Source organism: Hyposmocoma kahamanoa, unplaced genomic scaffold (genome assembly GCF_003589595.1).
Source record: "Hyposmocoma kahamanoa isolate Upper Pololo Valley unplaced genomic scaffold, ASM358959v1 234, whole genome shotgun sequence".
Classification (NCBI taxonomy): Eukaryota; Metazoa; Arthropoda; class Insecta; order Lepidoptera; family Cosmopterigidae; genus Hyposmocoma; species Hyposmocoma kahamanoa.
Window position 1 is genome coordinate 19,541 of NW_020653751.1, and position 22,117 is coordinate 41,657.

Consider the following 22,117-nt stretch of genomic DNA (forward strand, 5'->3'; position numbering starts at 1 on the left):
ACACACATAGACAACCACAAATTACACCCAAACTCACGAGAGAAATAAATGTAAGCCATACAAACATTTCTCCCGGCCCGGGAATCGAACCTGGGACCTCAGCGTGGCATGGTAAGCGTTCGGCCACGGAGGCAGTTAAAGAAAAATTAATATTTTTCCGGATATTTTTATTAAAATTTTTCACATTTGACGTATAAAAGAAGTTACTGAATATATTGAAGTTACTGATAGAAAACGTTGGAGCCATTAAAAAGTTCTTTTTCGCTGTTGTGAAATAGCTGTACAAGTTTATTTTACAATTGACGCTAAATAAAACTTTAAAAGATATTTTTAAACGTAGAACATAATACGAGCCTTCGAAATGATATTTTTTTCAATTTTTTTGGGAATTTTCCAGAAATAAACTATTTCAAAATTTTCGAAAAATTACCCAACAGTACTGGCAACTAAAACGTTTACATGAGCTTAGAATGAGCTCTCTCTTCTTTATCGATTATGGCGAAAACTATGGCTAGTGATGTATTACAGGAAGGCAAACTCTTTAAGGTATATCATTGTCAAATAAATCTTTACGCAGTGTTAAAATAATTGTCACAGCTTAAACGATTTAAAATTTTCACTGCAGCAGTTCAAACGATTAAGTGTAATAAATACCTACTATAAGTTTCTTGGATAATACAGCTATTGATGTTTTTGTTTCGTTCACTCACGTTCAATACATACTACTCTAGTGATTCGATTATGCAACTTTGACTGCAAGCGAGGTCTCAAAAAATTATTGCAATTGTATTTCCATAGACATATACCTACGTATTTAAATACCTTATATTTGTGAATGTTTAGAAAATTAACAGTAAAAAAGAAATTTTAAACTCATTGATGACGAAATGGGTATTTATAAGAAAACGTTCATACTTTAGGTAAATTAACTCCCTCAATTGCGATTACTGGCAATGAAGAGACATGAATTACACTGAAGATCTAGAAGACATGAGTTTATAGACAATTGAAGTCGAAATTTTAGACAACGATAAGGATAATATTTATAATTATAAAGCTCATATATGAGCTCCAAGGATTGGAGAGCGACAACAAAAGTGTTTTCTACTTATTCTTCTTATTAATTAGTAGTAGTGTTTAATCAACACGACCATTTGAAATGTACTTTTCTTATTTACAAAATACAGATAATTCGAATGTATAACCAGTTGATGACGAGGAGTTTAAAAATAAATGTAACTGGTTCAACTTCTCCATACTTTCAGGGTATTTTTTATATGTGGTACACTATAGCTCTTTTGTCTATGGTTTTCCATTCCTTACGTTCCGTCCTACGTACTAAGTAAGGATTCGGAATGATAAATACTGAAATAAAAAAATGATAATTAACATTAACTCATAATGAATGAACAACTAATAAGCATAATTAAAATAATGTCGGTTTTTGTGACGCGGTAATAAATATCTGTACAACAAAATTACAATTTGTTTCACACTAATTATAAGTGACAGCTTCCAACGGAAAGACCAAAGATTGTGTTTGACGTTTGCACGGTAACCTCAACTGCTGTTGTTGTCGCTTGTTTTTCATAATTTTATCACATTATTGTCCCATAACTGTCATTTAAAGTTAAATATATGCCACTAGAGACACATATAAGTTATTAATATCAGTTTTTATTACTGTTAGAGATAAATATAACCTCACAGAACATGTCGGACGACGAGGATCTAATTCCAGCGAAAAAAGCCAAGCAGGTCTACTATGGATCGCTGGAGGAGCAGGAAAAAGCCCGATTGGCAGCCCTGGCGGCTGCAGTCAGAGAAGGGGTCGAAGATAGTGGCGGCAAAGAGTTGGGAGATATCCAAATATCCAATGGTAATTTGCGATTGTTTATTTTTGTTAATCTGGCAAGTGTACGCACTTTGTAGTTGAATTTTATTGGATGCTACCCGCGACTTCGTCTGCGTAGAATAATTACTTCGAGTAACTGGTCACAGTGTAGGAAAGGGAAATAGGACAAAAATTAAAAAAAAAAAAATTTGTTATAAATTGTTTTTAATTTTTGTTTCTGGTAAATTAGTCCTAAATGAACATTTTTTTATTTTTTATTCACTTTTTTTTAAACCTTATATTTTTCGAGAAAAAAAATTATCGTGCACACACATTTGACCTGGAAGTTTTTGTAAGCCTTAGCAAATGAAAATGTTGTGCTTAATTTTCTCCGAAACTATAAAGCGTAGAGAAAAATGTATAAGAACAAAAAATGTTTATTTAAGTCCAATTTAGCTGAATTAAGCATCAAAAACAATTTGCAACAAAATTTTTAAAATTATTTCAAATTTTCTTTTCCATTTTCAGAGAGCCCCCTTTCATACAACCTAACTGAATAACCTTCTGCACTATACGAATTTTCATGGTATTATTGGTTCTCCATGGAAGCTTTCATTCATTATTTCACGCCCTTTAAGGGTGAATAGTGACACCAAGGGCTTGTGGTAGCTATAATGCGGTTGGACTGAACAAAAGAGGGCACTATGGAAATGAGACAGAATATTTGTTGTTAATGCTTATTTCAAGTAGAATAAATTTTGTTATGATATGAATTTGATTGCGTTTCCGAGTTGGTTAGATCCCCTCCTGTGGGTTTATGTTAGGTCAGTATATGAAAAAGCAGAACGAGCCGAGCGTGTGAAGCGAATGTGTCGCGACAGCAGCCAGCGAGTGCCAGAAGTAAGTTTGTTGAAAACTAGAGCCACCATCTAAACTCTAAGTTGTCTATGCTTAAAAAAAGAATCTAGAGACCCGTACTCCACCTTGGAGCACTCTTTTGCATGTATCAGACGTAGAGATACATTTATTAAAACAAAAAGTCTCTATCTAGGTGTAATCTATTTGATACATGCATTAATAATGATTTTTATAAAAATTTGCCTGTGCTGAGGTCCTAGTAAACATAATTTTTTCTCGACACATTTCTGGATAATTATCAGCCATAGACGAAGAATTATAAGAATAAAAAGTGTTTGTTTAAGTCTGTTCTACTTGAAACAAGACCGTCAAATTCAAATTACAATAACATTTTAAAAAAGGTTAAAGTTTTTTGTCACTTTAACACAGTGCCACCTTCGCTTCAGTATGACCTATAAAAATAAACCGGCTGAGTGAGAAGCTTTTTTATCCCAGTACAAAAATCTATTAGAAGATACATAGAAGAATTTCATCTACCTGATAACTTGAGTTCAGTTGTTAAAGAGCAGCATTGCGGTACATTGTGGTCATAGCTTCATTTCCTGTCTGGTTGAAGAAATTTTTCTCTATGTTCGATCTTTGTATTAAAAACTGCCTCCGTGGCCGAACGTTTACCATGCCGGACTGCCACGCAGAGGTCCCAGGTTCGATTCCCGGGCCGGGAGAAATATTTGTATGGCCTACATTTATTTCTCTCGCGAGTTTGGGTGTAATTTATGGTTGTCTATGTGTGTGTCTATGGCACCCGCGACACAGGGTTTCCCTAGTGCGGGGCTATGTTGAGTGTGAGCGTTATTATTATTATTATTATTATTATTACAACTAATAATAAATCATAACAAATTATAGTGGAGTTATTTGACAAAAAACTCAATAATCAATTTATAACAAAATATTTTGTGCCCTTTGTTAGTCCTCTCTTTCGTTTGCTTCAACCAAAATATGATTTAAAAAGTGAGATATATGTGTTGTTGACAGTAATAACATTATCATATTTCAGAGTACATGGAGTTGGAGGAAGAAATGTCCAGGGACAAGAAGGCTCTCCTGGAAGAATTTGAACGCAGACGAAAAGCCAGGCAGCTTAACGTGTCTACTGATGACGATGAGGTACGTGCATGTTCTCGGGACTATAAGAGACATCGGAAATGAAGTCACAATTGATATACATGGTCATAATAACTCTGCCATTAGTGAAAATGTGTGTATTTTCTGTTGCCATCAAACTTCTAACCAGGAAAGTTTGTCTATAGCATAAAGAACTATACGTCACATACAAACCACTTGTTTATTATACGGGAATTCCTGAGGGTGCGCGAGAAATCTCCAAAAGACGAGCTACCTGTTTTTGTCTCGTACTAAATACAGTTCTAAAGTGTCAGGTAGTAGGAACAATGACTGTTGTTCATGTCCTGCGAACTTGTTTGTATTTTACAAATGAAATCAAAAGCCTTTTATTGTTCCTTAATTAATTAACATAGTTTTTTGTAAATTCAGTTTTAAATATCATTGAAATTTAATAACGCACACACACTCGCACACTCAATATAGCCCCGCATTGGGGAAAGCCTGTGTCGCGGGTGCCATGGACACACATATAGACAACCACAAATTACACCCAAACTCATGAGAGAAATAATTTTTTTTTATTTATTTATAATTCAGACAACTTAATAGGTCCACAATTGTGTTAGTAACTCTTAGCCTACAGTGGTACTTAATAATTAACAATGATTTCATCCTTTAAGTGAGTTTTCACATCAAGGGATAATCAAATTGCTTAGACGTCATCTTCAAGATGCTGTTACTGCTGCCCCACACTCTGTCTATAATACTGTGTGGAAACTGTCTGTTTGTGTCTCAACGAACATGCTCGAGGCACTACAGAATCGCAGCAGCCGCAACAGCACCCTGAAGGCGTTGTTATATTGGATGCGCAGAGCATTGTAAGCCCTTTGAGTGTATCTGGATTCATCCGGACGAACAACGTTAATAAATATAGGCCATACAAATGTTTCTCCCGGCCCGGGAATCGAACCTGGGACCTCTGCGTGGCAATCTGGCATTGTAACCGTTCCATTCATTCATTTATTACATAATTTTACTTCCATTTTAAAATTTATTTTTTGTTATATCACATATTTATATTATTTACTATTTATATATTTATTATTATTTTAGATTAAGGACCTCTTGTTGGATATAGGCCTCCTCCAATTCTATCCTTAACTCTATCCTTTGCTACTTCCATCCAGTGTGGTCCTGTTGTTGATAGGATATCACCCCTATCTGGTCATTGGTCTTCCTGTATTTCTTTTACAAATAACCCAGTGTAATACCATGGACGGAGTCATGTTGGGTGCTTTTCCCAACGATCAATTCAGAAACAAAGATCCGGAGATCAAATTCCACCTTTATTGTTCAAATCAGGTCCGGCGAAGTCTGCGGCAGTTAGGAGAGCCGGTTTGTCTGTTTGGGGAGGGACCTGCTGAACGTAGAGTCAGACTGAGAGATCTGCTAAGCTAGTAAGTTGTTCATTTTATCCTAGAATACGGGTTGTATTATTTTTATTAGAAAACACGTATTTTTTATATTAACAACACAAAAAATCACAAGGAAAAAAAATATTTGTGTAGTGTAGTTCACACAGATAATTCGGGTTTTCATCAACGCGCCCCCAATTGCTTCCGAGGTCCTTACCCTAGGACTCTTCAACGCCCACTGGGTAGCGATAGGGACCACTTTGGGAAACTATGCTGTATTCTGTCTTTTTTTAAGACAGAGTAAAATAACATTTGCAGGGTTGCCAGTTTTCATAAAATTCTAAGTAGTCATGAATTTTAATTTTATGTAGTTGTTCACTAGTCGACACTTTTATCGATAGATTGTGAAAGAAGATAAATTTTGCCAAAAATGTGTGAGTTTTGAATGTTGACAATTGACATACAAGTATTAAAGACATTCAAATGTGTCTCCTTTTTATATTTTTAATAGACAATACATACATTAAATGCAGTGTATGTATGAACTATAAAAATTGACAATTCGGATGAACCTGTGCCAAGCAGTTGGACGAATAATGGCCTGGTGATGATTCAAATGAAACAAGTTCCGCTATTTATTAACCGACTTCAAAAAAAGGAGGAGGTTTCAATTCGTCTGTGTTATTTTCTTTTTTGTATGTGTGTTACGCCATAACTCAACAATTTGTGAACCGATTTTCTTGATCCTTGTTGGAAAGAGGGTGCCGTCTACTAACTAAAACGCGGGTAAGTGACAAATGGTCCAATATCCGTTTTAAATTGAAAAAGATAGAGCACAAAATTCTCTTTTAAAAACAGATAAAACTAGATGTTGCGTTCGACTTATCGTAACTTAACGACGCATACATGAAATATCATTAAACAATGTCAATATTCTAAAACTGGGTTATGGTTTTTTATGATATCTCATATTCTCAGTACAGAGTACTAAAAAAACCGACCTCAATAGTACGTGGAATTACGTCTATTTGCTAAGTTTCATTGAAATATCCCCTAGTTTGCCACTATACAGGACTTGATACTGGAGATAATAAAAATAGATTCTCACTACGACACTACTCAAAGTATATCGAGAGAAAAACGCCTTGAATTGGAGAAATAGCAAAATCAACTAAAGATTGCTAAAAGTAATTGCTCCTAAATTAAAGTTAGGCGCTATTTATAAAAATGAATATTCATGCGTGAACAGCCACCCTTTGAGGTGGATGATTTTCTTGAAAATGAAATGGAAGTACCCCCTTTCCAACAAAAAAAGAATCATGAAAATCGGTTCACAAATACCGGAGTTATCGCGTAACATACATACAAAAAAAAACAAAAAAAAGAACATACAGTCGACTTGAGAACCTCCTCCTTTTTTGAAAAATAAAAAAAATAATATTTTGTCGCTTCGCCGCATTTTAGTTAACGGACGGCAGAGTAGTGGCCCCATTTAAATTTGAAGATAATATTCCACCACTAAGGGTGGCAAACTGGGGGATGAATCCGGTTTCGCGCACTTCCCGGTAACCGATTTCAATAAAACTTGGCTAATAAATGTAATTCCACGATCTTTTGAGGTCGGTTTTTTTAGTACACTGTACTGAGATTATTGAATAAGCGAGACCAAAATTTATCGATAGTCGATTGCAATCACTAGCTGCTCGCAAACTATAATTTGAAGACTTTTATTTATTTTTGTTTCATAGATAAGGTACATCAACAATAGTACATATTCTCTTAGATATCCGTGTAACTTTACATTAGGATTGTACTTATTCGACGCCTCCTACGTAAAGTATCGTATGTCGAAATTGCCAAGTTTAGAGGGGAGTGTTTTAAAGTTCTCCGTTTCATTCGGCAAAGCTTGTTACTCACATAGAGTGATCATCTAATAGATCATCTAACCGATATCTAGGATTTTATGATACTCAACGTGTGTTACGAGATATGCCGAATAAAAGTGAGAAATCTAAAGTCACGTGTTATGCTTATTTCAGTGAATTCAGAACTTTAAAAGGCTCCCCTGTAAACTTGGCAATTTTGACATACGATACTTTACGTGGGAGGGGTCGATATGTCTACCTATTACAGACGTACACAGCGTTTAATGTAATAAAATAATAATAAGCAACAAAAAGAACAACAAAGTACCTATAAAATTACTGGGGAAACGTTTCGAGAATGTTATATTTGAAAACCTTACGGAAAGAATCAAAAATGTCTATATCTATTCGAACTTGAATTTGATTGTAAGTAGAGGATAATCTAGATAGTGGAGCTAGGGTAGTCCGGCATCGTGGTACATTAAATATTTTGGTTATTTTATGACGGGGGTATTTAATGGTATGTTAATATTTATTAGACGTCCTTAGACGACGTTATGTGGAATGTTACAGTCTCGGTGAAGATGCAATAAACAAGAAACTGGAAGAAGAGGAAGCTCGCATAGAGAGGGACAGAGGGCGTGAGGGAACGTGGTACCACGAGGGCCCCCCGCAGCTAAGAGAGGCGAGGTTATGGATCGCCAGGTACTCCCTGCCCGTTGCTAAAGAGAGGTAAGTTAACTTTTATAAGTAACTTATATTAAATTTGTGGTCACGCCTGTCTCCCATTGGGGTAGGTAGACACTGAGAAGTGGAGGTTCACTGCACTCTAGAAATAACTGGTATTTTTTGACTGGAATAACTGGATTTGCAGGCTTGTCCGCCTTAGGCCCCAGGCCATGTAGTCAGACCAGCCGCCCCTTCCTCAGCACTCATCATATACTGGTAGACTATTTAAGAGGGAGCAGAGGAAAAATTTATTAATTAATCTTCGATTTGATTTTAGAGGGGTATATCCACTTTAAAGTTAAATATAAAATATTGTATGAGTAACTACACGATATATTCAAGCATAGACACTAATCAGAAACATAAAACAATAAAGTTTCCTCGATAGATAAAAATCACGAAATAACCTCTAATTTTCACATTTTTTCGATTCATCCTCGAAATGCTACAGGTTATTAGGACAAAAATTAGATAATTAATTATATTCATGCATGATCGAGAACTGTCAGTACGGATTTTTTTAATCCCTTTAGTTTTAGAGTTATTCCGCTAAAACGAATTTGGTACTTTTAATGCGCAAAATTCAACATCTCCTGTCGCATGTCACGCGAACTTCAGGCATATATTTGTCTCACAAATGTGGGCGGAGCCAACGTCAAAACTTTTTTGGCATGCTCCCCTTAATGAATTTACTTTATTGGCAACTTTTGTCGAAATTATATTATATTATAAATATTCTTATAGAACATTGATTTGATATATCTCTGTTAGGGTACGGGGCGCACGCCGACTTTTTCCGACATCTTTAACTCTTATCTTCATATTTCAGCCAACTTACACAAGACCTATATAAATTATACACTTAAACCTCATGAATGACTCTGCCTATTGCTGGAAACCGCATGAAAATCCGTTCAGTAGTTTTGAGTTTATCGCGATCAAACAGACAGACAGACGCGGTAGTGATAATATGTAGTGATTATACATTACATTATAGATATGTAACATATCTATATTCTATACATAAAATGTACGAAAGTGATTTAGGCAGATCATTGTTATACGATGCGGTGCAGTCCGGTCCGCCATGATGTGCGTGAGCCTTTAGAATATTTAGGTATCGAGTTCTTAGGTTTTCGCGATTGTTACACATAGGAAATGAAACTATTTTTCCGGAGGTAAATCGCGTATATTTGTTTTTTCAAACAAATAATAAATTGAACTTAATAAAAATTCTTTCAATAAAATAATTTGTAAAACTTAATATAGCGTAAATTGTTTTCTTTGTAAAATTAAAAATAAGGTATTTAATTAATAACTATTGTAACTATAATGAAAAAATAGGGTCGGTTTCGAAAAAATCGGTTTGTTTGAAAAAACAAATATACGCGATTTAAATCCGGAAAAATAGTTTCATTTCCTAAATATTTAGGTACTTTGAGTAAAATTTTTATTCAATTGATATTTAATTATTTTTATGTGAAATTACTCCACTAGTTTGTTATAATTATTAATACAAAGATGGAACACTCAGAAAAGATTCCTTTAATCCGGCCGGATTGGAACCGACATCTTCTAGCTTACCGTGCCAGCCGCTATACCAATTAAGCCACGGAACGAACCAGCGGACCTCACGAATTTTTCTGTGTTTGTTGTGTCTTTGTATTGGTTTTTTCAACGACTTTTTTAGCCGTAGCGCCATCTATGAGAAATCTTATAAAAGTATTTCGTCACCCAGTTAGATACCTTTACAGCTACCAGCCCTGGCTAGAGATGTCGCTATTCTTTGTATTCATCTATTCATTGTCGCTATACTTTAGAATTACTTCGTGTAATCATCAGTGAATTTTTTGTCACGATTGGCCGCCCAAGGCCCGGGCCTACTGGGCTTTGGGCATATCCGCCACTGGCAGTAGAGCCTAGTGAAAAATTTCGTCCAGGGAAGTAGTGTCACACGACAGGATATATCACATAGAGGGTGCTGGGGAATTGCATGGTTTAATTCCGTCTTTCTTTCTTTTCTTTCCCCCACAGTTTAATTCCGCCTTCCCCTTTTCTCCATCGGGAAACCAGACATAGGCTGGGGTAAAAGATAAAAGAGATAACAGATAAAGATCGATTTTTTTTTTTATACATGACAGGCAAATAACTCCAACATTTGTGGAAGTAGGTACAATTAGTTCATCAGATCAGTTCAATACATTAACAGTGCTACTACAACCAGTTTCGTTGAAACATACAAATATAATTAGTGGTGGTCGCATAATGTACAAAATATTATAATTAAAAACTGTCAAAAACTAGTAAAAAACTGTCAAAAATTAACAATGTCAAAAATAAAGCGAAAAAGCATGTTAATGTCAAACTTAAATAATATACATTTCTAAGCCTCCATAAAATATGCGCATGTCAAAAATGAATGAAAGTCAATAATAACATAAATTAGTCAAATACATCTGTAATCTTATGTAATCCTACTAGATATAAAAATAATTATAATTGGGCCCTGGATGGATTTATCCATCTCGTATTCATATAATCATTTATATTATAAAAACATTTATCAATTAAATACTGCTTACCATCCCTATGTTGTGGATATTCCAAAGATTCGCACGAAGCGTTACGCTTCCACATTTATATGGCGAACTGCTATTTAGTAGAATTCCCTGCCTGCAGACTTGTTCCCTGAACGTTATAAGTTGGGCCTTTTCAAGGCGAGAGTGAATACGCGTTATTTAGGTTTCAATCCGTCCAAACTTTGTGTTAATAACCATAATCAGCCAGACGTGGTCGTTTACTAAAAGGAACAGAGGGAAAAAGGAAGAAAGGGAGATCATAATTTATATGGGAAGACGATTTTAAACAAGTTGCTGGAGGAGCATGGAGGTAAACAGCAAAAGAAAGGAGAAATGGATCTGGAAGAGGCCTATGTCTTAGGACAAGCTGAAGGTACCAAGTCAACAAACTTGAGTAATAATAAATAAGTAACATATAATAAGTAGGCATGTTATACAATGTTTCTGTGTTAGATAAGTTAGTGCGTAAGTTATCAGAAATAAAGGCTATAAATAAATAAATCATAAGCAATGTCAATTTTATTTTTCCAGATTGAATAAAGCAAGAGAAGACTTGAAACTGCCTGGCAGTGTACGGGCAGCTGCTAAACAAGAATCACAGAGGAAAGCTTCAGGAGTTACCATATACTGCAGTCAGGTACGTACATGAACGCTTCATTCTATTACGGCTTCCACCTCATCATATGTTGTGCATATTCCAAGAATTCGCACGAAGCTTTTCGCTTCGACATTTACATGGCGAACGGCCATGGAATGGATTTCCCTGGCCTGTTTATTTTGGTGAATAGGCATTATTTAGTCTCTTTCCATCTCGGGAAAAAAACTTCTTCCTATTTTTTTTAGAACTCTCTTTCTTTCCATCTTCTCTTCTGTGATGGTTCTGAAGAAAACTGCCTTGACGTATCAGATGCCCAAACATTTTCCCTTTTTAACCGTCTTCAATAAAGGAGGAGGTTCTCAATTCGACTGTATGTATGTTACGCGATAACTCCGGTGTTTGTGAACCGATTTTCATGATTCTTTTTTTGTTGGAAAGGGGGTACTTCCATAGTGGTCCCATTTATTTTGAAGAAAATCATCCACCTCTAAGTGTGTCAAATTGTTAGTTTGGCCCTTATATTTAGAACCCATCGAAATATTTTGTTTGTTATTTACAGATAGGTGATACGCGGCCAATTAGTTTCTGCAGATTCAGTAATGACAGCAAAATGTTGATTACGGCTAGTTGGTAAGTTGTCTAATCAAAAGACTTAACTCTTTATTGGGGTTCAATCCCCAAGGGGAATGTAGCGAGGTATTCTGGGCCCAGATTCAGTACTTTTCGGTATTTTAACCGGATTATTTCATGGCATATCGTCCTCGAATCGAAGGGCGCTTTCCGAGCTATTCAGAACATTCCTAGTTAAATATTCGATCCGGATACGGATACCATATCTTTAGTCGGTGAAATAGATCATAAGAAAAATTAAAAACCTTTTACATACATTTTTAAGACTTTAAAGGCCTAAAATAAAGGAATGCATTAGTCTTGCATTAAAATAAATTAATAAAATTGAACAAAATCCAGACTTTATTTAAAATAATAAGAGATTTCCATATTACATTTGTAAACAATAGGACGTTCGGTAACTTTAATTCGGCAACTGTGTTTTGAATAATGTTTGTAGCTTTTGCCGGTCGAGAAGCTCGGTCGAGTGACGTCATTTCGGTACGGTTTCGAATACGACAGTTTGACTTTCGATTCGGGTGTTGTTACAAATGAAAAGAAATCGTGCGATATCTAATCGACTCGGTCGACAACTGAGTTATCGTAAGGTTCAGAATCGACCCTCAAATGGACGAAGGGCAAATGCATGTATATAATATGTATGTATACATATCGAGCCCTCCTATGTAAAGTATCGTATGTCGATATTGCCAAGTTTACAGGGGAGCGTTTCAAAGTTCTCCGTTTTATTTGGCAAAACCTCATTACTGACATAGAGTGATCATCTAACCGACATCTAGGATTTTACAATACTCTATATGAGTAACGAGCTTTGCCGAATAAAATTGAGAAATGCTAAAATCACGTATTATGCTCATTGCAGTGAATTGAGAATTATAAAACGCTTCCCTGTAAACTTGGCAATTTCGACATACGATACTTTACGTAGGAGGGGTCGATACTTCACGCCTTTTACGGGTTATATGTAAAGTACTATCTACTGCTTATATATGATTATATATATATATGAACTGCCTCGGTGGCCGAACGGTTACCACGCCGGACTGCCACGCAGAGGTCCCAGGTTCGATTCCCGGGCCGGGAGAAATATTTGTATGACCTACATTTATTTCTCTCGTGAGTTTGGGTGTAATTTGTGGTTGTGTATGTGTGTGTCCATGGCACCCGCGACACAGGGTTTCCCTAGTGCGGGGCTATGTTGAGTGTGTGCGTTATTATTATTATTATTATTATTACTGTACTCTTTTCCCTAGATTTTATAGAGTGGACTTTTACTATGACCTATTCTTTTTTTACCAATTGACGCAACGAACAAGTCGAGGCTGGTCTTGATTGTTGAATGAATGGAACGGCTTTTATTACAACATTATTTTTATTTAACGAAAATTAACAACTCACTCGACGTTAGTTTACTATATTTAATTAATAATTCGATTATGGTCAAGAAGTTCCTTAGACTAATTTTCTGGTGTCCAAAATTTGTAAGTTCTGTCTTATGATGAGGTCGCTATGTACTTATTGACCTGCGAAATGTCTAGATTACCTGAAAAAAAAATTTTGTTTGATAATATCATGTGAAGAACAAGTCGTGCGTGGTAAGCCACAACGCCTATCCCTAAAAATCACAGTGCCACTTATTAAATCACTAAGAATTGACGGGCACTGCCACTGCGCCCGTCACCCTGATACATAAGTTGACAAGTCGCATATGCCTGTAATTTCGCCAGCACCCTTACCCTTCAAAACCGGAACGCAGTGTTGCCCACATTACTGCTTGGCGGCAAAGAGAGATAAGGTGGCAGTACTTCCCTGGACTATCTCTTTCACTATAAGCTCTACTGCTACTAATAAACATTTTTCAACCCCTAGACTTTCTTACTCATTCTTCTCAGGGGAATCTGCCTTACGAAAGAACGAATGAAATAATTCTTACTTATGAAATAAAAATTATTTGACTTAGAATATTATTTATTTGTAACACGACAGGTCCGGTTTAAGCAAAGTGTGGTCTGTCCCGGACTGTGTCCCCCTTCAGGTGCTCAAGGGCCACACTTGCAACGTCAGCTGCGCCGTCTTCCATCCGGACGCCAAACTCCCTCAGCATTTCACCGACAAGGTATATATATCAAGTAAATTGTAACTCGAGTTATCAGTACATACTTGAAACTAGAGTTGGCGACACTTGAACAAAAGAAAAAAATACAATGTATTAAATTTTGTAAATTAGAGGTTTTTCATACTAAATAAGAAGTACGATATATAAAAAAGAAATGCAAAACTATTTAAAGTGAGTCACTGGTGGGGAAGCGAGAAAAACATGTTTGCTATATCAAATGGTATTTACTATGTAACGACACATAACAATTGTAACCTTATGACGAAGTTAGTAAATACAAATTTTCTATAACATTAATCCCTTCGCATGAAGAGCCTCCCATGCCTGTATAAATAGACCGTCGACTCTGTGCGCACGCGCCGCAACAACGACACAACGCGCTTATGCATAATGGCGTGAAACCCGTCCTTTCGCGTCTCTGCGAACGTTGCGGACGCACTACAATGGCCCTGCAGCCCGAACTACATCCTGAACGCGTTGTTGTATTGAACTGTTAGGGCGCTGTATGCCGTTTGCGTATAGTGGATCCATAGACTGCAAGTGTAAAATGATTGACAGTATGCTCTAAAGAGTGTCATTTTTACGTCTTTTGTACACTTTGCAAACTTACGGATCAACATGGTGCTTCTGACAGCGCCCTACGCTCCCGTTCCAAGTCCACGTCATCCTTAAGAGTTGCAGTGACCCAGTTACTTAAATTCAATAACGCGCTTCAAAGGCGTGCTATTAAGTTTTATAGGCGGTATTTGAGCGGACAATATTGCACCTTTCGCCTCAAAGATCAGCAACTCGCTTTTAGAGGTATTGTACCTCCGCATACTGCCCACATACAGCCACCAGCTCTCTAAGGGCGCTGATTGGCGGGCTCAGCAACACCATGTCATCTGCATAACTTATGTTGTTCACAAAAATCCCATCCACAGAGCAGCCTACCGTAGTGCTGCTGAGGTCATTAACCGATTGACATAGTAGCTGAAGAGCCTGGGTGACGTCAGCCCCCCCTGTCTCACCCCACACCCCAACCTGTATGGATCGGATAGCGTGTCTGCCCACCTCACGACATTTGTCTGGTGACCGTACCAAAACCTGAACAACTCCACCAGATCATCGGGCAGTGTTGTGTCTTCATACAACTTCTGCCATAATTTACCATAGGACACCAAGTCAAAGGCCTTCGACAAATCCAGTAAACATGCGAATAGAGGTGTTTGTACAGATAGGACTGTGTGGTATCGGATCGTGTGCTTAAGACAAAGAGCTGCTGTCTCCGTGGACAGTCCGGATCTAAAACCAAATTGCGCGTCATTAAGTTTTATATGATTGTCTAGTTGAATTATTTAAAGGGAGTCACTGGAGGGGAAGCGGGAAAAATATTTTTGCTATATCAAATGGTATAGGTATTTACTATTAAATAACAGCCTTACAAAAAATATGCGATACACCTAAGGATATTTATTGTCTAAGGAACGAGCTAATTTGTTAGGTACACGATAACATGTACTTTTACCCGATCATACATACAAACACAACAAAATATCTAACATACCACATAATTTTCATATGGAGATATTTTTCTTTGGTTGATTACTGAAGCCCTATGGTTATTAAATTCACAATTATTCCAAAATTTAAAAATTGCCAGCGGTTTAACGCCGTGCCGCCCACTGCCCCGTCAGTCGTGTGTTGAATTTTCTCCGACGAAATAAGGGCCATCCATCCCTGGCAACTCATGAGGTAAATGAGCCTTGTATCGCTTTTAAATATCAACCCTCGTTTGCGCTGAAATCACAAATTAGAATTCTGTACAGCGCCAACAACTACCCTGTGTGTACGTCTCCGTATATTCCAAAAATATTCTGTATTTATTTTAATAAAGATAATATCTTTATCAATGATTTTTTGGCGGTTCCATTCAGTGGTGTGGGAAAAACAGCAAAACATCTAATAACAAAACAAACGGAATCACATTTGATCGGTAATTGAATATTAAAATAAAGCTCAAGTTAAACTGGTCGATTTGAGTGAAACAATTGACGACACCCGTCAATTGTATCGAATTCGGGCTGGCCAATCGAAGCGCAGTTGTCACCGTAATGATTTGGCAGAATAGATTTCAAACAAATTAAATGACATTTAATCTCTATTTCTGGTTATATACTCGACGGCGTTGAAATACACTGCGCCCGTTTTTCATGTACTCTTTCACAAGGAGCTTTATTGCTGCTATTTTGGTGTATGTGTTTTTAATTTTAGCGTTTTTTATTAACAGATCAACTCTATTAAAGAGTCCTCGTCGTCAGAAATGGAGATTTGCGATGAAAAGTCCGAAGTTTGTACCATGGCATCGTGCGCCTACGACGGCTCTGTGCATTTGTGGAATTTTGTCAGGTGACATGCTTATCACACTAACCGAATTCAAGGGTCCTGCACCAGGGCTGGTCGTGGCCCCTAATGCAGGGTTATTTTTAAAATACTAACAACATTGTGTGACTGAGGTCAAGTAGGCGGAACTACGCCTACAGTTGGCACGCGGACTATGCTAACTAACCACTTCTACTGTATTTATTGTTCTGTGATCACCATTTTTGACCTTGCCGCGGGTCTGAGTCACTCTAAGGGCAGGCTATTTGTGTCGTGTTCAGTTTGTCTGAAACTATATTAAACCCCCCTTTTTTAACCGACTGTATGTATGTTACGCGATAACTCTAACATTTTTGAACCGATTTTGATGATTCTTTTTTTGTTGGAAAGAGGGTACCTCAGCTGTGGTCCTATTTAAATTTGAAGATAATATTCCACCTCTAAGGGTAGCAAACTAGGGGATGGAGATAGGGGGCGACTTTTGAGGTCGGTTTTTTTATTGCTATGTACAGAGGTTATTTCTTACGTGCCCACTATAAATATATCGGGGTTTAGAACTGAATCTTCAGACATTGCTTGAGAAGATTTCGGGATCGTGCAATGAGATTATGTTAAATAGCAACACTGCATATTTTAATCGCTATGAAATCGAATAACAAGAAGCTTATAGGTGACTCGGAATTAGTAGAGGTGAAGCTGCAGAGCCTTGAACACCGCCTGCTTATCATTTGGAATTGCATAATTTGATTCAGCCTTCCCCTTTCCATCACCGGGGGACTAGACGTGGGCTGGGATTCCACTTGACTTGTGCTTCCTATTAATTTGAACGACCATGATAGGCACTAGGCGAAACATAGGACAGTTTGTAGGTAGCGTGTGTGCAGCCCGAGACACTGTCCTTTCTCGTCTACCAACACCGGTCCACACCCAGACTCCGTCGATGTCCACCGGCGCGATACACTCTGTAAAATGCAAATTGTCCACAGTGAATCTCCAATAGCGTCTCTGGAAGGCCACAGTCCAGCCCGTGTGGCCCGATTGGCTTTCCACCCTTCGGGCAGGTTCCTGGGGGCCACAGTCTTCGACCACTCCTGGAGATTATGGGACCTGCACACAGGTAAGTCATATGAACTCTAGTTGAAATTTTTGTTTATCAAAACTCAGGTTGTAAAGAAGTTGTCACAAAGTAAGTATAGCTTCATTGTGTCCGGCCAGAGTAGAGTTCGTCCGGTTTTGAAGGGTAAGGGTGCTGCTGAAATACAAGCACGTGGGGCTTTTTTATTATAACAGGTTACAGGACGAATAAGACGAGCGCCTGGTGGTAAGCGACACGCCTGTCCATGACAGTTGCAGTGACACTCAGAGCTTTAAATCGCAAAGATTTGAGAGACACTGCCATTGCGCCCGTCATCCTGAGACATAAGTCCCAAAACCCTTCAAAACCAGAACTCACATCACTGCTTGGCGGCAGAGATAGATAAGGTGGCATTACTTCCCTGGACTAACTCTCACTAGAAGCTAAAATAGACATCAATATAAAGGTAGTTCGGGAAAGCAGGATAGCTCGCGTTAGGCGAAAATGTCGGTGGTTCGAAGGATTTTTTCTCTGATTTTTGTTTTATTTTAATAATATCAGGTGACGGGACGAACAGGGCGTGACCCTGGTCGTAAGCGACACGCATATCCATAACAGTTGCAGTGGCACTCAGAGCTTTAAATCGCAAAGATCTGTGGGGTACTGCCAATGCACCCATTGCCAATGCTTCTCAGGGTGACCCCTGAGAAGTTCCATGTGACTGGAACTTCACCCTTACCCTTTGTATTATTTATAAAATTATTGTTATATTACAGCAACGGAGGTGCTGCACCAGGAGGGCCATGCCAAGCCGGTGTACTGCATTGCGTTTCAAGGAGATGGCTCTCTCGCAGTTACCGGGTGAGTTTTAACCAAATTTTTCATCAATCATAACATGCTGGCAAAGTCGGCTGTAATGTGCTGTATTACGCCCACGGGCTTTCTCATTACATTATCGCCTTATGTAATGATAGAAAAAAAACTAAACATTTGCTAAATTAATTTTATAAATTCAATTTCTGCAGCATCTTTAGTATTTTGAAATTATTAATTTTATAAGTTTACCATCATGCCTATATGCGTTTTTGCCTTTTATATAATTGTCGGATCCTACTTATTTTGTTTATTATTTGTTCTTAAATTACTGTCCCTAAATCGATTCTCCCTTCGTTACAAATTATCTCGATAAGATATTTAAATTGATTTTACGTTACTACACATTACATTCATTAAACTTCAAATCTCAAAGGTCACGGTACTCATGCTATGTGACATGAAAGAGTGAGGTAGTAAGTTCCAACGTGCAAGCGTCCTTCCCGACGAACCCTACCCCCTTTCGTGCATTTTGCATCGGACTGCTATTTACATTAGCGCTTTCCTTTGCTACTACACAGAGTTATCACCTTTTGGAGCGATCTATTTTTGTACGAAAGTAAAATGTGATGGATTATTAAAAGCAATATACCCCCTGGAAAACTAACCAAGCCCGAATAAGTCTCTGGAAGGAGATACCCCACGGCATCACTCGTTCTGCTGTCGGAGTACCTTCCTTGGCAAACTTGGAAGTCTCTAAATAGACTGCGGACTGAAATCGGTAAAAAAAAGTATGGAGACCATGCACGGGTGGGGTTGTAGCTCTGAGAGCTTATGTCTACGTAGAATCTCTCCACAGATAATAGTGTGCCTACAACTGCACACGCGAAGACCTGTACTACGCTACTGATAATAATCCATCGAGTATATAACCAGAAATAGAGACGAAATGTCATTTAATTTGTTTGTAAACTATTCTGCCAAATCATTACAGTGACAACTGCGCTCCGATTGGCCAGCCATTCGAAACAATTGACGAGTGTCGTCACTTGAAAACAACCAGTTTAACTTGAGCTTTGCTATTATGGATGACAATTGGAGAATTACATATTTAATTGCCGATGAAATGTGATTCCGTTTGTTTTGTAATTAGATGTTTTGCTGTTTTTTCCACACCACCGAATAGAACAGCCCCCCATTGTTAGAGATATTATCTATCTATTATCTTTATTACAATAAATACAGAATATTTTTGAGATATTCGGGGACGTACACACAGGTCAGTTGTTGGCGCTGTACTATTCCAGTTTTCTAATTTGAGATTTCAGCGCAAACGAGAGTTGATATTTAAAAGTGATATAAGGCCCATTTGCCTGATGAGTGGCAAGGGGTGGATGGACCTTATTTCGTCTCTAGTTCTGGTTATATACTCGATGGCTGTCTCATTCGCTAAGTACTGGTCATCACAAATATGAATGTCAGAGTCCACACGCCAAGAAGAAGTTTAAAAGTAGCGCCTTAAACCTCGATTATTATCAGAACCGATGTCGCCAAAACTCACAAACAAATGATAAACACTATGAAATTTTGTTAATTATTGGCCGTAGTTTCTAATTTAAAAAGAAGTAACAAATTCTGGACTGCTAATATAATTTAAACCTTACCCAGTCGCTTTATTGTTGAAAGTCCAATATCTTTATTACAAGTTACGACGTTTTGATTGTACATTGAAATTTTATTCAACGTGCTGCCATTTTGCGGCCAGCAGCTGGACTACGACGACCGATTAACATCTGAACGAATAGAAAGTAGTATCTTCTTGACAACAGATGTCTTTAACGTACACGTTGCATAATGAACTTTGTTTCGATCAATTAAGTTTAAAATTAACAAAGAAATGAAGCATTTTTCTCGCTAAGCTTTTGTTCGCTACTAGAGTGCAAAATTCGAGATGTTTAATTAGTTCTCCAAAAGATAAAACTCGACCATATTGCTCTGGGATAATGTTTACAAAAAATCAATTCGATAAACAGAAAATGGAAAATTTATTAAAATACGGCTTAACGATGATATGAAATACCACTACGGATAATATTTTTCATTCCAAAACTGCACAATAAAACATTTTTCTACGATTTCAGACAATTCGCGCGTAAAAATTGACACAACCAAAACGTACTAAGCGAAAATGGCGGACTGAACTCAAATAGGCGTAACCACGCCCACAGTTGGCACGCGTGCGATGCTAACTAACCACTTCTACTGTATTTATTGTTCTATTGTTCCACGGAAGAAAGGAAAGAATGGAAATGGCATTCAAGCAACATTTGTATCAAAACCGGTGTCGTCATTAGTACCAAGATAACATAATTTTGATTGGTTATAAATTATCAAACGAAAATAGACAATAATTAAAAACTTTTGGTAAAAAAAATTGAAACTTATTTGGAAATAATAAGGTTTTATTATTACTAGTCACATAAAAGCTAAGAATCCTATGAACATAAACTTCTTGGAACAAAAGCAAAAAGTTGACAATCTACAGATAGGGATGTGACATTTAATTGTTATCGACATTGTTTCATAACTAGCGAAATATTGAACTAGGCATTGCCTTATACTTGCTATAATTAGGGTTAACCACAGAGTATATGGAAACGGCATTTAAAGCAATTTCTGCGAGAACTAGCGTAGCTGACTTTTACACGCAAACATTTGTCACCAAATACGCATAAGGTTTTACTACACGCAAATATTAATTGATATTAACTACGCAGGAGTGTGCGTATACGTAGCTACATGCTACAATCACAGTATTAAAGATTTATTATACTCTCATCGTACTTTCATTAACCTACTAGATTTCAAGTCAATCCGATCACTGGAAGGGTTGAAATATTAAAACACAGTCATCATAAAAATCTTTATTCTCCCTGAAATATGATATATTTCATCAATAATTAATCTTTCTGAACTGACTGAACATAACTACACCTATAGCGTCGACGAGCTTGTCAAGAAAATGAAGATACTTATTTCCGAAGGCGAAGAAGCGAGTCATTTGTTTCATGAAAACTTGACAATAACTGACAGTGCTTCAGAAATGTTTTCACATTTAGATGTGGTTTATAATTTGTGAAGGCGACTCTGAGTTTCATGTCATATATTCCCTGATTAACCAAATGATTTATTTCTTAATGAATTTTTCGGTTGTTATTCATATGTATATAATTTATTGTGATGTCATAAAATGCCTATATCATATGGTGCTACATTTAGTAGATACCCAGCTTTTACTGCCTGTTGCTTCAGCCCATTTCGCCTTTAAAAAGATCCGGAGAGGAAAACTAAAAAAATCAATACAAAAACTGCTAATGTAAATTATTCCTGTGATAAAACTAAGAACTCGAGCAGATGAATATTACGTATACGTATAATAAGCAAGTAGGGAGATAAGAATTATGTAGATAAGGGAAAGAAAATCTCCAATCTCATAAAGTCTTCATTTGATACTCCACGAGCTTACGTGCATTGTAAAATTATCGAAACTGTACCTCTTCTATCTTTATTTCCTTTTTTTCCATTAATATATCGTTTTTACATGCGAGTGTTAGCCAAACATTTAAGTAATCTAAGTAATCAAAATTGTTAACTTTTAAATACCTGTAAACAATTTATGTTTACACATTGGTACCGCTATAATAAAAAAAAATTTTGAACTAAACCAAAACCGGGTTTCTAAATACAGAGTTTCTACATATCGATAATTTGATTACAACACGCGGACCCAGTACCAAGTGTAATACGACCCTAGTGCAAGCAATTCATTGACCATCATTCGAATTGTTCTTTTCACGGCAGCGATGGCTAGCAACCAATGTATATTGTTATTACCGGGTTGCAAGAAAATAGTTTTGTTTCGAAATTATAGTATTGTATTGTTCAAAATATTAGAAAATACCGAGTTTTAGTATTTTGTAAACTTTGGCTATTTACGCGATATGATATAATGGCACAATTTGGCATATTTCTATTTTTTCCACAAAATAATCATGTATCACATTTGAACGACGACTGACGCGCTGTTGACACTCATATGAACATCTGTTCATAAGC

At 37.0% G+C, this 22,117-nt stretch overlaps 1 protein-coding gene across 1 annotated transcript; it reads left to right on the forward strand.

Moving 5' to 3' along the window:
* Positions 1–1,608: 1,608 nt before the first annotated feature.
* On the forward strand, positions 1,609–20,179 carry LOC113228678 (U4/U6 small nuclear ribonucleoprotein Prp4). The gene is made up of 11 exons (XM_026462033.1): positions 1,609–1,879; positions 3,753–3,862; positions 5,183–5,277; positions 7,674–7,832; positions 10,940–11,045; positions 11,566–11,636; positions 13,623–13,752; positions 16,022–16,140; positions 17,100–17,230; positions 17,965–18,049; positions 20,143–20,179. Exons 1-11 carry the CDS (start codon positions 1,714–1,716, stop codon positions 20,162–20,164), a joined length of 1,194 nt encoding a protein of 397 aa, XP_026317818.1. The 5' UTR covers positions 1,609–1,713; the 3' UTR covers positions 20,165–20,179.
* Positions 20,180–22,117: the final 1,938 nt, after the last annotated feature.